At 39.3% G+C, this 20,827-nt stretch overlaps 1 protein-coding gene across 3 annotated transcripts; it reads right to left on the reverse strand.

Moving 5' to 3' along the window:
* Positions 1 to 679: 679 nt before the first annotated feature.
* Positions 680 to 20,625, reverse strand: LOC118430052 (calpain-3-like). 3 transcript variants are annotated; one of them, XM_035840762.1, is made up of 22 exons: positions 20,220 to 20,625; positions 13,942 to 14,011; positions 13,204 to 13,308; positions 12,757 to 12,907; positions 12,072 to 12,240; positions 10,892 to 10,972; positions 10,455 to 10,540; positions 9,880 to 9,975; positions 9,346 to 9,518; positions 8,560 to 8,732; positions 8,072 to 8,175; positions 7,710 to 7,817; positions 7,293 to 7,335; positions 6,893 to 6,937; positions 6,204 to 6,284; positions 5,660 to 5,717; positions 5,186 to 5,253; positions 4,710 to 4,778; positions 4,355 to 4,433; positions 3,680 to 3,796; positions 3,060 to 3,112; positions 680 to 2,614 (listed from the first exon to the last, which is right to left on the reverse strand). In XM_035840762.1, exons 1-22 carry the CDS (start codon positions 20,469 to 20,471, stop codon positions 2,588 to 2,590), a joined length of 2,208 nt encoding a protein of 735 aa, XP_035696655.1. In that variant the 5' UTR covers positions 20,472 to 20,625; the 3' UTR covers positions 680 to 2,587. The 3 variants fall into 3 exon arrangements, with proteins under 3 accessions (XP_035696655.1, XP_035696669.1, XP_035696662.1); XM_035840776.1 differs by lacking the exon at positions 20,220 to 20,625 and adding an exon at positions 17,238 to 17,603; XM_035840769.1 differs by lacking the exon at positions 6,893 to 6,937 and having other exon boundaries at positions 20,220 to 20,624.
* Positions 20,626 to 20,827: the final 202 nt, after the last annotated feature.

The following is a 20,827-nucleotide window of genomic DNA, read 5'->3' on the forward strand; positions in this document are numbered from 1 at the left end:
TAACCCACCGGGCAGAGGATCAGGCACTATTGTCCAGATAATCCTCGCCTTAAGCTAGGTAGTTTACATAATCTGACCCCAAATCATAGTTCTTCGCCATCAAAACTCTGATGCCATCAGCATTCCGACTGCCCACTTCACGTGTCACATTAGATGTAGCTCGTCATATGATATTAATCTCGCAGAAGTTTCAAGCAGGCTGTGACATTACCAACCGCAGCCAATGATCTAGTCAACATTCCTGTAACTTTCTCGACTATCTTAAGAATGCCCTCAGTTTGCGTGCGACAATCTCAATCACCCATACACCGGCAAACCTCCTTGTAGCTTTGCTCTTACCTTGTGCAGTAATGTTCGCGGTGGTTTTATGTTCACGATTTTTGCGTTGGAAATTTTCCACGACTTAAAACCATCGCGAACATTTTCCCATGGCATTAAGACTACAGTACATGGTGCTACCGCGAACTTAAAACCATCGCGAACAGTCCTTTCCGTCTATCGCGAAATTACAGTACCCACTTCTGAAGTGTACTGTTCAGATCTAGAACGCGGATGAACACGGGCAGGATTCAGTACATGTAAGCCCTGTATCAGTGCTTCTAGTAGTATTTGCAGGAGCTTCCTTAGATGACACAATCCTTCTTGGATAACGTAATAATTCAAACATGACTCACAATCGTACCGACAGACACCTCTTTTATTGAATCATGATAATATCGTCACCATCTGTTCCAATGTATGAAGTAAATTCCACCACTTTGCATTCCACCACTAGCATAGCACTAGCTTAATCAATTAAAAACACCATATGTGGTGATTCATACATGAAAATAAAGAAAATGCCAGTAACTTACAGACTAACCAAAACTTTCCTGCCAGACCATGGGTTCCTGTTTCCTAAAATACTTAATATTGGCATACACCAGTAGGTGTTCATAGAAGTGTTCTCTGACTCTGTATGTACATTCACTACTGCACAGAACCGGTATTCCATGTACTCTATCATCATGGTAGTTGGGCCAGTTAAACTGGATTTTTGATTGGAACTGAAAGAAAACTTCAACATGGACTGGAAGATAGATGTTGATTTTCCCAAACTGAGGTAGAGAGTTCACAGACAGCATTGGTATCACTGCACATGGCCCCTGGATTTTTGTCCCATAGTTGGACTACTGCATCACTGTACCAATAAATCTTGTATGCCAAAGCTAGAATTGACTACTGCTACAAATGATGTGGGTGGACTTATAGACAAAGTGTTGACAAAAAAGCCAACCTTTGTATACGTAATTTCAAGAGAAGCAAATACTGCATCATAATATACTCTCTTGAGTGCTTTGTCATTGTTATTGCCATTATGGAACCAGTATTTGGCCAAAGTGAATGTAACTGATATGTATAAAAGGTTGCATCTCTGTACTGTCTAAAGTCTTGTATTGGTCAAAATAGTCACACTTCATCCATATTTCTGTTGAATCTTTTCTGTGGTATGGTACCCAGCTAAAAAGCTACAGATATGTGGCCTGAATGACATCGTTTATAACAATGCTTGCTTCTATTGATTAGTGAAAAGCACACACATTTAGAAAATATTTCGCCAGGAGTACAGCATATCTTCTGCCATTCTGTGTTATGCCTCCTCTGTAGGAAAAAGTGTAGAAACTCCCCATTTTCATGAAGCCATATACATGTAGTTAGAACAGTAGAAAGAGACTGTTGCACAACTCTGTCATGGTTAGAATACAGTTGGAAGCACAATTCCTACTTCATTGCAATACAAATCCTTAAAAATCTCCATCAATAGAATTACATTTTCCACAAATCACCATGGATTAGTTAATTATCATTCACTTCTTATTCACCATATATCTTTTAAATGATAACATCATTAGCATAATTTAATCTTGCATATATATGTTCATTTCCAAATCTGACACATACTAAAAATTGCACAGCAAGAATAAGAAAAAGAACTGCAAACCCCTTTGCCTGAAAAGAGTAATTAAAATCAACATAACATCAAGTAACTCTTTATCAAAATTTACATTCATTCAGCTATCTGGAATGTAAAGAAGTTTTAAGGACTATAAAACTCTGTTAAATATAAATAATTGCAGTCAAAAACACACACCAATTTGCTACTAATATATACCAAAATAGTTTCTGATTACAAACAGTAATTCATGACTATTCCTAGTAACCAAATAATTCCCAACAACTGCTAAAATGTCCGTCCATACTGCTAGTCCAGCTATACCAAATCGCTACTTCAACTTACTAGCACTTGGTTTGGTCCTCTGCCTTCTGCATAAAGAAAAACAAATGCTGAAAATTACCTAAAATATTTGAATGAACGACCCAGGGAGTATCCAAAGTACTGTTGAAGTTATCTAACACACACTGGGAAAGAATAATGCGGCACCTTCAGCTTAACACTACCACTGTTACAACACCGACCCTTTAAGTACTGTACTATACATGTGTATATTACTGTGGCTGTATTGGGTAAGGGTTTTTCAATTGATTCCACTATTCCGCTCTTCATGTGTTAATGGATGGTTAACATCACATCCACATGTCATTCTCCTCAGCAGTACATGGTAACTGTCAACCACTGCAAGAAACAAAGAGGAAACCTGTTAGTACAGCTCTTGTCTTAATACAAGTGTATTACCACCCAAAAACTTTTAAAATGGAACCTGAACAGGAGTCCTGTAAAACCTTAAGACATTCTTCATACAAGACAACAGAATTTTTTGAGGGAGAGATGGGGAAAGAGGAGACGAGAAAGAGGAGAGAGAGAAACAGTGCTTGCACAAACCTGTTTTCCTGTTATCCTCTATTCATAATGTTGCAGTTTTCCTAAATAATGGCTTAAAGCTTAAGTTCAAGTCATTCATTTATGTGAAATTACATCAAAAGCATCAAGTGGTAGATGATACAGGAAACCACTTTGGACAGGATGTAGAATAGGAGGAACTCTGCAAGTAAGATTGGTAAAACCACAACAAAGCTTAATATTCATGTTCTACAATTTCTATAAGGGCTAGAATACTTACATCCTCCAGTCCTAGACTGGCCTTGTTGCCATCCATGAATGATGCGAAGGCCTCTGTTGGTTGCAAAAGACAAGTATTATTGCACATGAATCAAGAGTCACAGCAATACAACAATACTCACCATTTCCGCCCCTTAAACAACTTGTCTCGCTCCTATGTATAAAATACACTTTGCACTCAAAAAATACAAACAAGATATAACACTAGTTCACCTTCATCCATCGGGTAACCTATATCCGTTGTTTTTCAAAACAGCGCATTTAGTGATATCCTAGTTGATTGACGACGGTTTCAAATTCTAATATTTTCAAAACATAGCAGTTTGAACTCACATTTCGTCAGCATGATAGCCCTAAATACCCTGCTTTTGAAAACATCGAATATAGGTTATCCCGCTGATAAAGGTGAACTAGCGTTATGCATAAAATACATAATACATAATGCAATGCACATGAATGTGCTCATCAAACTTTTATGTGTCCTTCCGTCATGTCATCAAATTACATTGCACAATGAATAAGAAATATATACTCTGAGTCTGCCAATGTGTTTGAAATAAACAATTAACGATGTTTACAAATTTAACTACAGTCATACTGGTATTGAACAAGCGTACTTACTGAACATGGCCTTGAGGCGAATGGTGAGTGCGATGAAGTCTGGGAAGGAGATGGTCTGGTCGTCAGCCTGGTAACGCAGCACGATCTGCTGGAATATGGTGTTCTTCAGCTTGAAACCTACAGAACAAGATGGAAAAAGGAGAAACAAAACTTGATTCATGGCAACAAAGATATTGCAAATAGGTTATAAAACAATAACATATTTCCTCATTAATCTCGTAACATACCCTTTACAAATAAAATTCCACACTGCTAAGTACTGACTTCAGTGCTCGAAATACTTTTTTCAGCCTTGTTGCCCAGGCGGCAACCTGAGTCAAAAGCCAGGTTGCGCCATCAACTTTTCAGGTTGTCCCCACTTCCAAGTTATTACTTTCTTCAAATTAGCTACTTATCCATTATCTTTTCTTCCAGTAATGGTCTTCCCAACTCGCTACTGTAAAACTTATACATGTAGGTGGGGGAAAGCGGTGTTCCAACTGCAAAATTTCAGGTTGCCCAATGTGCAACCAGGGTTTAAAATTAAGTTGCGCAAAGCAAAATGTGGTTGCAATTGCAAGTGGGTATTTCGAGCACTGGACTAAGTCTTACATTTGTGAAGCTGGTGTATTATGCCAACAGGCAGTTATACCAAATATATAGATACATCTGATACAGAAATTGTCTGTTACTCACCCACATGCTCCAGAGCTAGGCGGAGTTCATATGTGTCAAAGTCTCCAGACTTATCAGCATCAAACATCTTGAACACACCCTGCATACCAAACATAAATTTCTTTGTTAGCTTGTTCTCCTATACTCAATGTTGTACAAAGGCAAGGCAATTCCCATCTTAAACCTGGGTTTAAGACTGAGGTTTTATTGTCAGCAAGGCTACCATTTCAACAATGACATGATTGTACAAACTGTTTATTGTAAGGGCAGGGCAAGTTTACACAAGGTCCGCAGTCACAAAGGTGTCAATTATGTCATAAGCCTGTGGATTCCTCACTCTAAAGAATATAACTTAAAAGGCAGAACAGGTACTTACTGTCCACAGCTTGATGTCTGACCACAAGTCAAAGAACTCATCGAGTCCGAGCATTCCTGACTTGTCGTCCTGAGGTGGAGTTAAGGTGACAAAACAGGGCAGAAAAGGGATGAGGCTCAAACTACACTGTACCACATGCATACATGTAGGAGTGGGTAAACTGTTTTGGGATGTCTACCTGCATCTCACTGGCCCACCACAAAACCAACCCTAGTATGACGTAACATACATCCAGTAGAGGCTCAAAACATGCCTACAGATATAACATGTTTGTACAGCATAGATTTCTACTTAAGGGCCACATTTCGTTATATGCATTCCCTTCTAATAGATAGTTTTTCCAATGGACGCATGCATAAAGAATCCTATCTCTAGTGACCACCTTTCCACATAGACCAGATATTATTGCTACCCCAAGTAGTCTTTTGCGTTAGTTTTGACTGTACATCAATGGAGGTTGACAGTAGAAAGGATACATCCATAAGGGCCACCATGGAACGGCACAGCTCCACGTTGAACCCGTTGAATTCAAAATAGGACAGCTCTGTAAGAAGTGAACAGACATCATTAGTGAACACCTTCAACATTTCAATCTTAAATGCTTTGTGAGTGGTGAGATTGAAGATTTACTTAAATTCATTTCTGTTTTAATTAGCCAAGGTGGCCCATCTCAATGGCATGTTTCTGCTTTTTAGTGAAGTCCTGCAATTTACATGTAATAATAACATAGAAGTATAAACATATAAAGCTTAACAGGTTAGGCCATAATGTACAAGACATCAGATTTTATAAGTGAAGAAGGAAACCTATATAGTAAGTACATGTACTGCATAAATAAACAGTGTGACTTAAAATGCCTTTTTTTTTCAACTTGCCAAGTCACAAAGCATGCTGTTCATTGTGACATCACACATCAGTAACCCTTTAGTAAATGAACTTGAAATGGTCACCTTTTTTCAATGCCTGGTCCATCATTTTCTTCAGTTCAAAAGCATCTATCTCCATATCCTGTAGGTCAAACTCAATGTTAACTCAATGCTATCTCCATATCCTGTCATCAAACTCAATGTTAAAAATGAAAGTCATAATCATTAGTTTGACAGAGCATCTGTGGTAACCGTTGTCAGATTTCATGATGAAAAATTCCCTATTCTATGATGTGACTTCATGTTTACTACTCAAAATCTGCATAAGGTGACATCATAGAAGCAGTGGATTACTCAATCTTTAACAAAGACTGGTGCTATACAAAAACTCAATGGGTTAGACCCATTTCCCTTTGGGCTGAGAATTCACCAGATATATCTTTACTACATGACAAAATAGAGCATTTACTATATAAAGAAATATATACCTTGTATGTGTGTGTAAGAGCAACATTGTCATACGGTCAAGAAAGACTCAGTTTCAAAACTTTGCATCGTATCAACAAAATCTGCAACAGTTGGTGCACTGCCCCAGACTTTATTTTGACATTGATTAAGCCATACTCACTTCCCCAGCGATGCTCTCAAAGAACTTGGTGAAGGCAGCCTTCTCTTTCTCCTCCTTCTCCAGCTGCTTGGGGGTTTTGGGCTACATAGGGAGATAGGAAATACAAAATGAGACTTGAAATCACTAATTACTAAGCCTTCGAAAAGGGTCTGAAAAATCAACTGTCAGTGTTGATGCAACCATCAGCCCTTACCTTAAGCTCATGGTTCATTTTTTAAATTTCAACAACTCTTGGTTCAACCAATTTAGTACAAAAGTTGATATTACAGTACAGTAGAAGCCATTTAATTGCCCATCCCGTGTATTTCTTGCAATTATCTGGATGGTGCAATTTTGGGATTCCGTGCAATTAACAGAAGTGTGAGGTTATCCGTTGTGCAATTAACTGGCTTCTACTGTATAATACTAATAGATACAATGTTATGGTGCACATGCATAAGTCCCACACGTGAATGATTCATGCTGAATATAACACTGCAAACTGTGTTGCTTTTAATACATAATTATTACCGGAATATACAATAAGAGTCCATGCACATGTAACATTTAACTAAACAACCATGCTAATCTCAGTAAATCATGGCCCATGCAGTGTCAGACTGTCAGTTGTCACATAGCTGACATTTGACAGCGATCATTATGATTCGGTGATGGTTTCATTTTCTTTGCACACCGAAATGAGAACAAACCTTCAACACCACAGGGAGATTCTCTTTGGGCAGGGCATCGTCAATCTACGTCATGATGTCATCAAATACAAGTCATACAGATGTACAAAAGATGGGCAGACAGAGAGTATGCCTCATGTTCGGGTGTCAGCATAGTTTTAGTATGTAAGTCTGTCAATGTGTTGGAGAGCAGTCCAACATAGTTTAATAGTCATTGTATTCATAAAAACCTACCAGTACATGTGACAAGTATGCATGCATTCAGGTTTATATGAAACGTTTCATTTCAAGTTTACCCATGATTCTAATAACATGCTGAAACCACTGCTCAACATATTTGAGTATGCTGGACAGGAGAATGACATTTATGTGCTCATGCATGACAGGTCTAGCAGTATAAAGAATAAGTTGTTTTACTTACCACCTGAGGAATGGTAACCACTTGTGTTTCATCATCTATCTCCCTGAAACAACATTACAAATTAAGTACTATGGAGTCAAATGATAACAATATTCCACACCAAAAATTATTTGATGCATAATGACAATAATTATTGTGACCATGTATCTAATAAGACAAATAGGAGGCACACACTTGACTGCTACCATCTCAGATGACATTTAATAACAACTAACTTTAAACGTACTGCGAGTACCAGTGCAGGGGGTGGAAGGCTATAAGACTTGAAAATATTAAGAAGTGATGTAGCAGGATTACAAACTGATAGCTTCGAGATGGCAATGTCAGACAAGAACTTCTGGAAAACCATGATCTGACATAAGCAAGCAAGAAAGGAAATTCAAACATGATTGAATAATGTGCAGTAGTTTTACTGACTTGGTCTCCACACTCTTCTCAGTGTAGATCCTCAGCATGAACTCCGACTCCTCGCCGGGCTCAAATGTAGAGGGGATGATGACATACTCTGCGGGGGGCAGTTTGTACCTAGGGAAGAACAGGAAAAGGATCAATGTCTTTAATTCTTTTTTATTGCATTTTCATAACAATATGACAAACTGAGAAACTGGAGAACGTACCATAACATACAATGTATACCATGGATATGAAAATTACATTTGTACCTATTAAACATATTTGGAAGGAAAAAGAAACTGATCCCAAATAAAGTACTGGTAGTTATGCAATATGCCAAGTTTAGGCTACTATTAGTAGAGAGAGTGGAGAGAATTTTCCTATACCTTCCACAGATTTCCCTGGTGTTGATGAATGAGGGAGAACGTGCGACAGACTTGTGGTACATGAAGTACTCCTTCTTCAGGGTTTCACAGTCCGGGTCCTCGAGCTGAAGAGACAGGATAAGTTGATGAAGGTTAGTTCAAGGTAGTACGTCATACAAAATAAATATCAATTCCTGTTGTATACTGCAAAATAAATGAAGCAACTAAACAGAATCTCTAAAGGGTCAGACATTTCAGATAGCATCCACTACCTTTCATCAGAGACTCCTGTGAATGAATCACTAATGAAAGATAGTGGATACTATCTGAAACATCTCTCTCTTTTGAGATTCCACACTCCCACTCCCACTCCCTCACTATCCAGTTACTTGATATTGCATGTAAACCTCTTCCCACCCTCTTGCATGCTTTTATGTTGTTTATCTACTACATTATAGTCTTTCTGTTGCCCAAGTAATTAAGCAACTGTGACATAGAAAAGGAGTTACCTCATAGATAGCGAAGCCGATGGTGAGCATGCCTGTCCCCATGACCTTCTCCGCCCGTTTGCTCCTCTGCATCAGAGCGATGATGACACTACAGGCGACCTCGTCGTCATCAGGGTCAGGGTCGTCGGCAGCGTCCAGGCTGATCCGGTACTGGGGGTTGATCCAGAAGGTGTCTGCAACAAGGCACCATACATGTACGTGTCTGAGCATGAATATTTTAAGAGCTGTTGTTGTTCCCCTTGTAATGCTTGGTGGCACTTAACTATAGGGCAGCAAGTTTCCTTCCTGTTTCAGTAGCAGGGAGTATTTTTACAAAGAGGGGTTACTCCTGCAACATGTGCCCTCCATTTTTTGTCTCTTTCAAAAGACGGGTGCAGCCCCAACAGAGATGCCCTTCCCAGGATTGAACCGGGGTCTCCCAGTTACCAACTAATTGGTACCAGGAGCTCAACTGAAGAAAGGGTTCCGAAAATGATTTCATCAGGTTGGTAGAACGTAAGATATTGGAGATTCTTTTTCACAACCAGAATGCCTCTTGCCTGCTGACCTTGGCATTGTGTTCTCGCTGTGTTCCTAGCTGTTTCTATAGCAGGGTGTATTTTTACAGAGAGCAGTTGCTTTCCCTTTAATGCAGCAAATGAACTGCTAGGAACATTTTCAAAGTTGGTTTTTTTAAAACAAATTAGTAGATCCAGTGGAACTGGTGCAGATAATTCTGAACATTACCTGCTACTGGTATGAAGAAAAATTAATTTGACTACTGAAATGTTAAGTCTCCCTGCGCACCTGGGAAGTTCCTGCACCCCCCAGCCGTGGCTCCCTTCTGCCACTTCCCTTCCTGCAGCGACGTCACCCACTTCATCTTCTTCTTCTTCGGGTCGTCCTCCTGCATGGCGTCCGGGGGCAGGTTACAGATCTCCAGCCGCGTGAAGTTGGTGCGCCAGTCTTCAAAGTCCATCCTAACGAAGAGAAGGATTTATGCAGCCTGAGCCAAATGTGGTTCCTAAACAAGCTTTTTTTTGATAGTCAGGTATACTTTGTAGCTGCATTAATGACCATAGGCTTTGCACTGACAAAAGATACCGTAGTGGATGCTATCTAAAACGTCTTAGCCACTAACAGAAGTGTCACTGACAAAAAGACAGTAGAAGCTATCTGAAACGTCTGACCATTTCCAAAATCATATCCAGTTGCTTAAATGAGTGACTGCTATTTGGCATAACTTATTACCTGGATATCTAGCTTTCATTAACGGACCATAGGCTTTGGTTGTTATTTAGTGATCATCTATTGTTAAAAAAAAAGGTCCTTTGGACTTACCAGAACTCTCCATCATCCCCAAAGTTCAGATCTCCGTCGTCGTCTGTGTTGAGTTTTGCCTTCTGTTCACTGGACAGCAGGTCCCACTTTGGAGACCTGTCATGAAGCAACGGGTGGTTACCACAATGCAGCACCATGTACCACACATCTAATTTTGTAATGTCATACTATATAATAATAATCATAACCTAAATGGAAGGAATTATAATAATGCAATGACAGATCAACAGTTGTATTCTCTATCTGAAGTTTGTATTGTTTGTATGAGAAAGGGTTGAACCTTATGACTTTAAAACTACTCCAATATCTTTGACAATGAAATGAAATTGGAAGATTAACCTTGCTGAAAAAAAGTGGGCTGATCTGATGAGATAGGGTTAATTTTGTGATATGAAAGAAATTTTGTCAGTCACTGGAAAAGTATCATTAATTCCTTGTGATACATTATGGGATTCTGTTTACTCTATAGCCTGCAGAAAAAAAACAGGGAATCAAATTTTTAATGATGGTTATCACATATCACACGTGCAGACTACTAGTATTCTTCTGACATATTTCACCATGTAAGAACTCACTCGTCGCTCCAGTCTCCCATCCACTCCACAGATCCCCACGGGTTCCGCACACGGATCAGGTTGATTTCTTGACCTTGTACATTCACCTGGATTGGGCAGCGGAGCCCGAAAAGATTGTTATTGTTGTAGAGTTTTAATAATATCTAATTCACTCTTTCTAACAACACCTACAAATGTACCTGTGGGATGTGTACAGGTTATGGCACTAATATGACCAGACTTCTAACCAATCATTGGGTTACTGGCATATCATTCTGAGTTATTGAGAAGTCACACACAATATATGGCAGAAACCATAGCTCCAGTGTCAGACCAGAAAAGCACCTATTTTCAAAGTCAAAACTTGGATAGTATACAATGTACATATCCTTCATGCTTTAAGTCCATGTCTGTCAACAGTCTCAGCAATTCCATAGCAGTAGACTAGAGAGACTCACCTTCTGCAAGCCTGTGATGCTGTAGGCATGGCCCATGACAAGTCCGTTGTCCATCTTGGAATCAATGGCATTTGGATCTGCCTATAATTAGCACAAGTAACAGTTCAGGTTAAAGCAAGGAAAATTAAATCTGTGATAAAATAGACCAAGCAGTGATCTTTAACAGAAGTTGATGTATATCTTCTTGCATATGATGCCACTTACATTAAGTAAGATTTTCACACAGGGATATCTGTCACCTCATATTTCTTTAACCTGCTGAAGTAGCTTTTAGGCTCCAAAAATTCGTAGACTAGTCATTTGTATTTGTTACAGGGTTACAGGCATCAATTAGGAGGTTAAATGATGCAGCGACATTAATTCAATATAAACTTAAAGTATGCCAAGGCAGATTGTAGCACCAATGAATGAATTCAGTTAAAACTGTTAAAGTACCAGTGCAATGGCCAAGTGACTAAGAGCATTTGTCTTGCATAAGGTAACAGCCAACTGTTTCTGCAACTGTTGTCAAATGAACTGTCAGGTACAAATCAACTCCAATACCTGCACTTCTATAAAAAATTCCATCACGTACTAATCTAACCCCTTTTGTGACATTTTTGATATGCCTAAGGCCATAAGGTTTTGGTCCTAAAGATCAAACACGTGATCTTGTAAATTGACCTTTTTAAACTGCATTTACAATGAAACCCTTGCTCGACAAAAGATGTCTTATCCCTCAAACTTTGTATTTTCGATCGAACCATACAATCGCCTTGCATTAGGTAAGTCATGAGTTCCAACCCCAGCCGAGTTATACCAAGGGCTTGAAAAATGGTACAAACTACTTTCTATGCTTAGCACTCAACATATGGCAGTAGTGGAACAAATGCCAACTCTGGTGGACTAGCCCCCTGCTGTAGTGATTGCACAATGTTGTATGCATATGGTGGCTATGGGAAGCGGAGATGGGCGGGCGGTTTTACTTTCCTCCCCTCTGTCTACATACTGAGCTAACAGGGTTATGTTGCCTTTACAACTCTTCCTTGAATGAACTAAATGTAGACCTTTGTCATGAAGCATCAGCACGTCCTGGTTGTGTAGGAGGTTGGTTGAAGGCTATTGAAACAGAGATGGATGCCACCTTATGCACTATCTGGTGCAGGAATTACTTCATAGCGGTATTCCTATGCAGCCTTACCTCCACAGAGCAGCCCATGAGAGAGTTCCTCATCATGGCCTTCTCCACGATCTTCAGCAGGTCCTTGGGGGCGTTGCGCAGGTCCATCCCCTCCGTCACTCCGCCGGTGAAGTCTTCCATCGCCTCCGTCACACTGCCGCCCTTCAGGGCTTCATACGAGCCATACAGTCTAGGGGAAAGATGAGAAAATTAGAGAACAACATATTAAATGGTGTTACAGTTATTGTTGTAACAACTCCCACAATGTCTCATTTAGATTTTCATCACACTGAACTTGTCATCATACATCCTTAGGTAACATAGGTAAAGGTGGACCCATAGCCTTTTTGAGTCAGTAGGGCCAGTGCTTTGTTACCAGATAGGTGTCTAAAATCAGCATTGCCACTAAAACCAGCATTGCTGACATTGCAGTACATTACTCTGTTACAATTTCAATAAAATAAACTGTTATGTATTCTGTTTTGTATAAACTGTTATATAATATAACTGATAGCTTCCAAAAATAATTTCATCAGGTTAATAGAATATAAAAAAATCATTTTTACACAAACAGTATCTCACTTTGCTTAATTATATTATGTTCTGACATCTCTCAGAGGTAGGTGCCTGACAGACATCGAAACGTAAGCAAAGTGGTTGTATAAAAAGAATTCTCATATGTCAGTTATAAACAGTTCTTGCTCACTTAGCGTAAGCCTTCTCCAGCAGAGCGCTCCAGTACTCGTTCTCCTCAGCAGAGTGCACGAAGGTGAGCCTGTTGTTGAAGGTGGGGAGCTGGTCATCCACCACCACTTCTGTCCACGTCCCATAGTGCCAGAAGTTGAACCTGAAGCAGCCTGAAGTAAAGAAAGTCTTCCAGGTTTGTACGTAGGAGATGTAATTTAATCAAGGAAAACATCTATCTACCTATAGTACTATCCATCTGTCTGTCTGTCTTTGTCTGAGTGTCTATCTGACAGTGTCTATCCATACAGGGGGAAATTGCTGTTCGTTTTAGAACCCTACAAATTAAGATTTACAAATTATATCTTTTTGTTTTTCAAGTTGGTATCTTATCAACTTTAAGTAACTAGGTTGATATCTTTAACTTATTAAAAAAATCCCTAAAGCTTAAAATCATAGCCGTACTTACCAACATAGTCACCCTTGTCGAAAGACTGATCCGGAGGCACAACTCCAAACAGCAGGGACTCGTTCATAGACAGACAGGCGATGGCAGCCAGGAACCAGCAGTCACCTGGCAACCGTACAGGTTCATGACATCACTGATCAATGTTTGAATAGAAATGTAGGTTTTGTATTATCAGCCCTTGACAACATATAGATGAGTTACAAATTAAAGTAAATGTGTCACCAGTGTAAGTCCTGAAATGATATTCTAAATAAAAATAATAAGCTAAGGTCAATATTGGGCCATACCCGGTAAGTCTAACCCTTGAACATCAAAGGTCACCAATCAAAGTAATTAGTCATAGATATTGATTAGATAAATAATAGACAACTCCCATGCCTTTGACAATATCTGATAATTAATCATCAACACCAACTGCTACCTAGCTGTTACAGCATTGGGACTGCGACTTCATTGCTGTCAACAAAAAATACATGTACTAAACTGTTTTTGTTGAAGTCATTGCTTTGTGACATTCTCAAGTTGTTGAATGATATTGAGCCTGAACATACTGTTTTACATGCGTGTACAAATACAAGGTTCCTGTTTTAAGAGCACTTAAGTAGTAACATGGAGAGATGTGAAGAAAGACTGATTGCAGCTGCAGGGTGTCTAGACCACTGCTGCAGCAGAACAAAATAGACTACTACTACTACTAGTAACATGGAGCACGAAATATGACTGTTGAGAAGTTCTTACCCAACTCTCCCTGACAGATGTCAAACCTGCTGGCCCCACCCACAAACAGCTCTGGATTGTCTGTGATTTCCTGCAAGAGAACAAACTCAAAATTATTTTATGAAGATACAAAAAGATCACAGATTTCTCCTTGGGATGAAGGTTGACAGGCATGTTGCTGTGTGTGACTACTCTCTCAACAACAGCAACATCAATCATATGGCACAGCAAATGCCTGGGGGAAAAGGTAGCTTTGTCTGTTCTTGTGGGCACAGTGGGTTATGATGAAGTTGTGTCTGGGCACTGTACTGGAAGATACAGCCCACCCCTCTCCTTCCACAACCCTTTACCTGCCCAGTCAGGTATACAAAGAACAAAAAATATCCCAGCATTACTGAATGTACAGTCTCTTTTGACAGGCATGTGCTCAATTATCCTATCTAAATGGCTCTATCTGTGTCAATCTTTTTCCCACTGTCTGGCAACTCATAAAGATTTTATCACTTCAGGTGTTTAACCTGTAACTAAGAGCCTCTCCTAGTATGACCTCCACTTTGCTACCTGTAATTATTGAAGACAGCAGATATATACTTGAGCCCACAGTGGAGACAACAAAGTGAAAGTAATGAAATGATTTATCCTATCTGTATCTGTCCCCAGACACAAGGAAGGTGAAGTTTTGATTAACCCACAATTAGTTCAAGAATAACTTCTACCAACATAGATGAACTTTCAAGTTAATATACAGGTAGCTTACATGATAATCTTACAAAGTTACATATCTCAAGAACAAAGTCTAGACTATAGCAAGGTTTGGCAAGGACTAATAGTTACCATAACTTGCAGTTGCAGGACAATGTTTTTCCTAGGAATATTCAGTACAACATACTCAAAAAGTGAAAGGTACAGGATGATTCAACATACACCCATGTTGACTCATTGGAAAATGTGGCAGCTTCTACCATAACTGTACATGTACATGTACTAGTAGTTTGGTTGGCAATTTTGATAAGATACAAAATTCAAACCAACACAATATGTGCATGAATGATTTTTCTTTTCTTTATGAATGATTGTTGGACTTTTAAATGATTTATCAGTTTAACAGTTGAAAATCAACTCCAACACCACATCCAGCATTCCCATCACGTACTTATCTCACCTCACGTGTGACATTTCTGATATGCCTGAGGACAATAAAGGTTGGTCCTGTACATTATTACACACGTGTGATCTTATCCTTCACATTTTAAAATGCATTTGCAATGAAGCCCTTTTGTGTTGTATATTTTTTAAATGTGTGTAGTCTACATCATGATTAAAGTTACAATTGGTACAAGGTGCTTTCTGGAAAAATCTTTGAGCTCTCACAGTTTTTTAACTAGAGTTCCACGACCCCATACCTTTGCCAAATGATTCTATCTTTTACAACTGCTGTATCAATTGTGTTTGTCATTAATTATGCAAATATGGTTCTCATTTGCATTTTTATATAACTTGATCATCTCTTCCACCAAAAAACAGACGTGTGCAATCTATGTTAAAAAAGAAGGCTTTTATCGCATTTTCTATGATAATCTATGCAAATTAGTACCTCATTTGCATGATAAATGTTCAATGATGTTCACCTGTACATAACTTCCAAATGCTACAAGTAAAGAAGTTCCCATCATTTACCACGACTTTATTTTTTCTTTAATTATGCAAATTAGGTCTTTATGTTGCATAATATATATCTCAATATTCTTCTCTTTCTAAGTTACAAATGTCACATGTTGCAATGGTCCTATAATTGAACTGAGCGTGTTTAGACGATTTCCTAATTAATTATGCAAATTAGATTACAATTTGCATAGTTAATATGAAATTATATGAAGCATCACTTAAGTTATCTACATACCAAAAATCATGACAATCCGTCAACCCCCTCGAGTTATTCCCTTTCAGAGTCTCACACTAAACCTGCCCTGCAGTTCCAAAACAAGTCGCTAGGGGGCCCAAACCTATATCACTTACTCTCGGCATCAAGAGCTGCCTACAACTAAAAAAAAAATCATAGCCGCAGCATGTCCAGATCTCGAAATATCAAACCTGGAAGTTCTGCTGCAGTACCGTAACAGGTTGTTAGGGGCTCAAAATCTAATCGTTTTTAGGTTTCATCAAGACCTATTTACATACCAAATATCAATACAATCCATCAAGGCGTTCTTGAGTTATGCTGGTCTTCTACAAACATAGATAGATAGATACAAACGCTACAAAATATAACCTTCTTGGCGAAGGTAACCACCTGTAAGATTAGATAAGATCAGATGATGAGGTTGACCATGTATACCACTTCTGGTAGCATGGACTTCACTTAGCAAATGACTCTCAGTTTTAGTGTCCAAGAATTGGTACAACTAAAGTAAAGGTGCATCCAAAAATGTACATGGTCTTGCCCCTCAAACTGTGTCTTTGATCAAACCATAAAAGTAGACAAAGTCTCACGTGCAACCTTTCTGACCTTGCTTGGGCTGTTTTTGTGTAGGGAGGGGTGGTTCATTATACAGCACGTGTGAATACAGGTGTTGCGCAGTGAGTTACAAATGTATTCTATGGTCTAAAATTTATTGTACATAGAATTTAAATTTGGTAGTCCAAGGAAAGTATCAAAGTTACTGGAAACTATTATGAATCTAAGCTTCTTAACCTTCACTTGTCTACCCAAAAGGAACAATTTGGGAGTGACATTCTTCCTGTGGACACAACATGGGAGTAAACCAACAGGTGGTGGCAGACATGCTAGACTGACTTACTGTAGGGATCGCTGCTCTACTGTCTGTTATCAAAGCCTGAGATGTATCAAACATCCAACAAACCACACCACATACCAAGAGGGTATCACGATGACATGAGCATCCAGGTGTAACAAGGATTGCCAGGACGTGCAGACACTACTAGTACTTCATAATATGCAGTTGGGACACTATCAATTGATAGATGGCTTGTAGTTGTACATACGCTGCAAGTTTTCAATGTAACCTATTAAGACACAGTACTTAATCGCAAAGGACTTTAGTTCAAATGACTTGAATAGAGAAGCAGGGTAGAAAGGTCACACACAAATGAAAGAATGAATTGAGTAACCTTGCAGATTGACCCCTAGGCATTTAAGACCTTTCCATAATAATGACAGACAAGAACTTAAATGCTGCATGTATATTCTGCTTGGTTAAAGGCCAGGGCAAAGTCAAAAGCCGTGCAGGCTTAACACTGCCTAACTTCTGCTATTCAACAACTTGTTACACTTCTATTATCATGCAGAGTTTACCCACATGTGGTCTCTTCCACTCAAACTTTTTGGGCGGCTTCTGGGAAAAGAAGATCTTCTCGTCACACGGCGGGAACTCTGGGTCCGACCACAGCGTCCCATTTGCCAGGCATTCTGCCTTGATCTGTGCGTAGGTCTTCTGATGTGCCCTGGGCATCTTGTCTCACTTCACGGACCGTCCTCGTCAGAAAAGTTGTCCTTAGTCGTAAGTTGGCAGGAAATCTGTTCCCTTGTGCTCAAATCCTACCTCCACTTGTCCAGCTCGCACCGCCTACTGACTGTTGTGGACGAGGACAGGTTGGAGAAACTCCACCCCTCTACCCAGATGTTAGGCGTATACAATGGTTTGTGCAGGGGTACTAAATTATTCAGGGTGGCACGCATCACTACCTCCAATTATCTGAGAGCCTGCCCTCAGATTGGTTGGTTGTACAAAGAGCCCACTGATGGACAGAAACCGGTTCTGCAACATTTCTGGACAAGATTGATAGGTCTCTTCTGGGAGCCATTGCAATAGTTGAAATGCTGTATTCTCACCTTTTGTGGAAGAAATGTCACACAGTGACAGAGTGAGTTGAAGAAAGTAAGTAAGGCTTGAGTATTGTAAACCCTGAATATTTTTTATGTATTGAATGACTTCTGGGACTACTAGTATATGACACTTCAGGCGTCAGATAGCTTGAGGCTTTTCGTTCAATTTTTATGATTATAAGGTAACCAGACAATTGACCCAAAAAGAAATACCCTATGTATGAGCGATTGAAAAAGTACAATAATTGATTAAAATAGATATGCAGTTTTTTTTTACAAATCCTATTTTGGATCAAAGATTAGAAGTACTAGTACAGGGGGACCTGTAATATCTGAGTCATGTCCTTAGCCAACCTCTATTGGTTTAAATGAGCTGTAAAACTGGATGTGTTTGCTGAACTGAATCACTAAGTTGCATGCACAATTGTTCATTGAATCTTTAACTGAGCCACTTTAAATACCATAAATTTGATACTGTTAATACCGGAGGTTGATTTAAAAGCAATGATCAGAAATATATGTTTTGTTGTATTTTACTGACAGTTGATAGATGCAGATTCTTGGAACATGGATTGTTTACATCTGAGGTGACTGAACTCCTGCAATAGGATGGGTGGCTTTCTTACATGTATTTACTGGGGTTTTCATTCAGAAATATTTGTGAGGTACCGCAACAAGATAGTAAGATGTTCCTACTATTTTATTATGCGGCAGAAACTCCAGCATAATACAAGTGAATATACCTGAGGATGAACTAAGCTTATAATAACAACACTGAACACCCTCACTCCAAATACATCCAACACAAAGGTAACTTGATGTTGAACCTTGTGAGTACTAGTCTTGGTGCAATATACAAGAGGTAGGTTAATGAACTCCTGGGTATCATGGGAGCTCATCTGTGTTGGTATATGTGTATTAATCATAGTACAATGATAACTTTGAAAAATGGAGGTATAGTTTTTGGTGTGTCTGTCTGTCTGCTTGTCTGTGTTTGCAGATATTTGTGGTCAGCATAGCTTTAGAACCTCTGGGTGGATTGTAATGATATTTGGTATGTTGGTAGGTGTTGTTAAGACAGAGGTCAAGGTCGATTTTGGGCCCCCTCATGTGTGACCTTGGTACTGCAGCAGAACTTCAATTTTTTGTATCTTTGACCTGGACATGCTATGGTCTTGATTTTTTGGTGGTAGCTTGTGATGTAAGGACAAAAGTTATATTTGGACCCAAGCAGCTTGCTCTGGAACTGCAGGGGCACTTTTGTCAAAATCTTTCAAGGAGCATAACGGGACATAAGAACAATGGATTTCCTTGATATTCAGCGTGCAGGTGTCTTTGGCAGAGATGTACATATATGTATTGAAGTTAGAATTATGCAAATTTGGACTTTATTTACATACTTTATGAGAAAAATCTACATTTACAGTGTTTTACATTATAGTTTTATACATGTAACGTGTAGTGTGTGGCAGCTGGAAGATTAGCAGATACCTCCCTAATTTGCATAAGCAATGAGAAAGTGTCCTAATTTGTACATGTAGTAAATGATTGGATTGTCAACATTGTGACCTGTGTAAGTTACTAGTAGTTAAAGGTGTACATAACCAAGTATAAGTTATGCAGATGTAAAAGTCATTTGCTTAATCAGAATACTGTGAATGCATTCAAGTTCGCGGGATTTAATTTCGCGGTAGCGGGAAAAGGGACTTTTCGCGGTGGTCGTAAGTTCGTGCAAGGACAATATATAAGTATTATAACGTCCTTGATTCGTGGTAGCACCATGTACTACAGTAGCATCGAGCATCTTACTCAGTTACTGCAGCATACCTGGAAAAACATTAAACCACCATGAAATTTTCTGCATTTACAGTATTTCATGGAGATATGAGGTCTCAGACCCTCTTACAATAGGGGACACTGTTCTGAGTGTTTCTATAAATAAAGTCATATTTCATCATGATGACACTGATTTCTGGGCAGGTCTAGTTAGTGCTGAGGGTGGAGACATAATGATGTATCATAAGATCAATAAATGTAATGTATAATTAAATCGAAAGATCAATAAATGTGATGTACAATCGTGACAAGATTAGTCTCCAGTGTGTTTATATACCATGTAAAGTAATAAGTGCTTACCCAGATAATAGCATATCCATCTTTTTCTAACCTCATTCATATCAAGGGCACGACAAAAAGAGGTCATCTGACTAATTAAGAGATGTGAGTGTAAAATCATCACGTAACGTTACATGTAACGTTAAATTATCAACAAATAATGTTAATATTATGGGAACAAAGTACATTACAAAGGTAACGTTACTATTCCATGAAAATGTCTTCTCAAGAAAATATGTTAAAAGTTAACCTCCTTGGTAAAATCAAATATCTTGGTCTAAAACCACAGTGTATTTTGTGAAAATAATTTTCCTCGCATGTGAATTTTCCCAAGACTTACCCATGGTCTCTTCCAGACGATATTTCTAGGCAATTTGCCCGCGTGAGACGGAAAGAGTGAGCTGGCAACAGGGGGGAACTCTGGATCGACCCAAAGTTCTCCTTTCCGCAGACATTCCGCCTTGATGGTGTTGTAGTCCTGTCTCTCCCAGAACGGGGCGTTTGCGCGCGGTTTCTGGCCCAGGGGTCTCCTCGCCACGGGCGGCCGGCGGACACAGATGTCGTTGAAGTTCTTCCGACGTTTGTACGACATCCAGGGACTAGTAGGTTATCTAGGGTGAAGGAAAAATATAACCTGGTCGCTATAGGGCGACATGGACGGACAGTGGGCGACTACTCTATGTGGGGACTAAGGTACACACACACACACCTGATAGCGGTCCCGCTACAGCATGGCGGAAACGGAAGTGGACCAGTCCATAAACTGTTGGGGATCCCTAAACTTAACACTTTGAAACTATGAGACAAAACATTGTATGGTATCGAAATTTCTGTATCATTGTTCATGCACAAACGTAAATTGCATTGTGTAAAATGTATGTCAAATACATCAGTGATTAGTTTCTGCTAACCTGGAGACGAAATCTTTTACAGTACACCCCCGTCACA

Source organism: Branchiostoma floridae, chromosome 1 (assembly GCF_000003815.2).
Source record: "Branchiostoma floridae strain S238N-H82 chromosome 1, Bfl_VNyyK, whole genome shotgun sequence".
NCBI lineage: Eukaryota > Metazoa > Chordata > Leptocardii > Amphioxiformes > Branchiostomatidae > Branchiostoma > Branchiostoma floridae.

Bases quoted from the DNA above. Each gene is read 5' to 3' on its own strand.
- LOC118430052 (XM_035840762.1), bottom strand. From the start codon at position 20,471: ATGTCGTACAAACGTCGGAAGAACTTCAACGACATCTGTGTCCGCCGG. The intron at 12,908-13,203 runs GTAAGTACGGCT...TCTTTACTTCAG, and splicing joins CGACAAGGGTGACTATGTTG to GCTGCTTCAGGTTCAACTTC. The intron at 3,113-3,679 runs GTAAGTACGCTT...TGCAACCAACAG, and splicing joins TCGCCTCAAGGCCATGTTCA to AGGCCTTCGCATCATTCATG.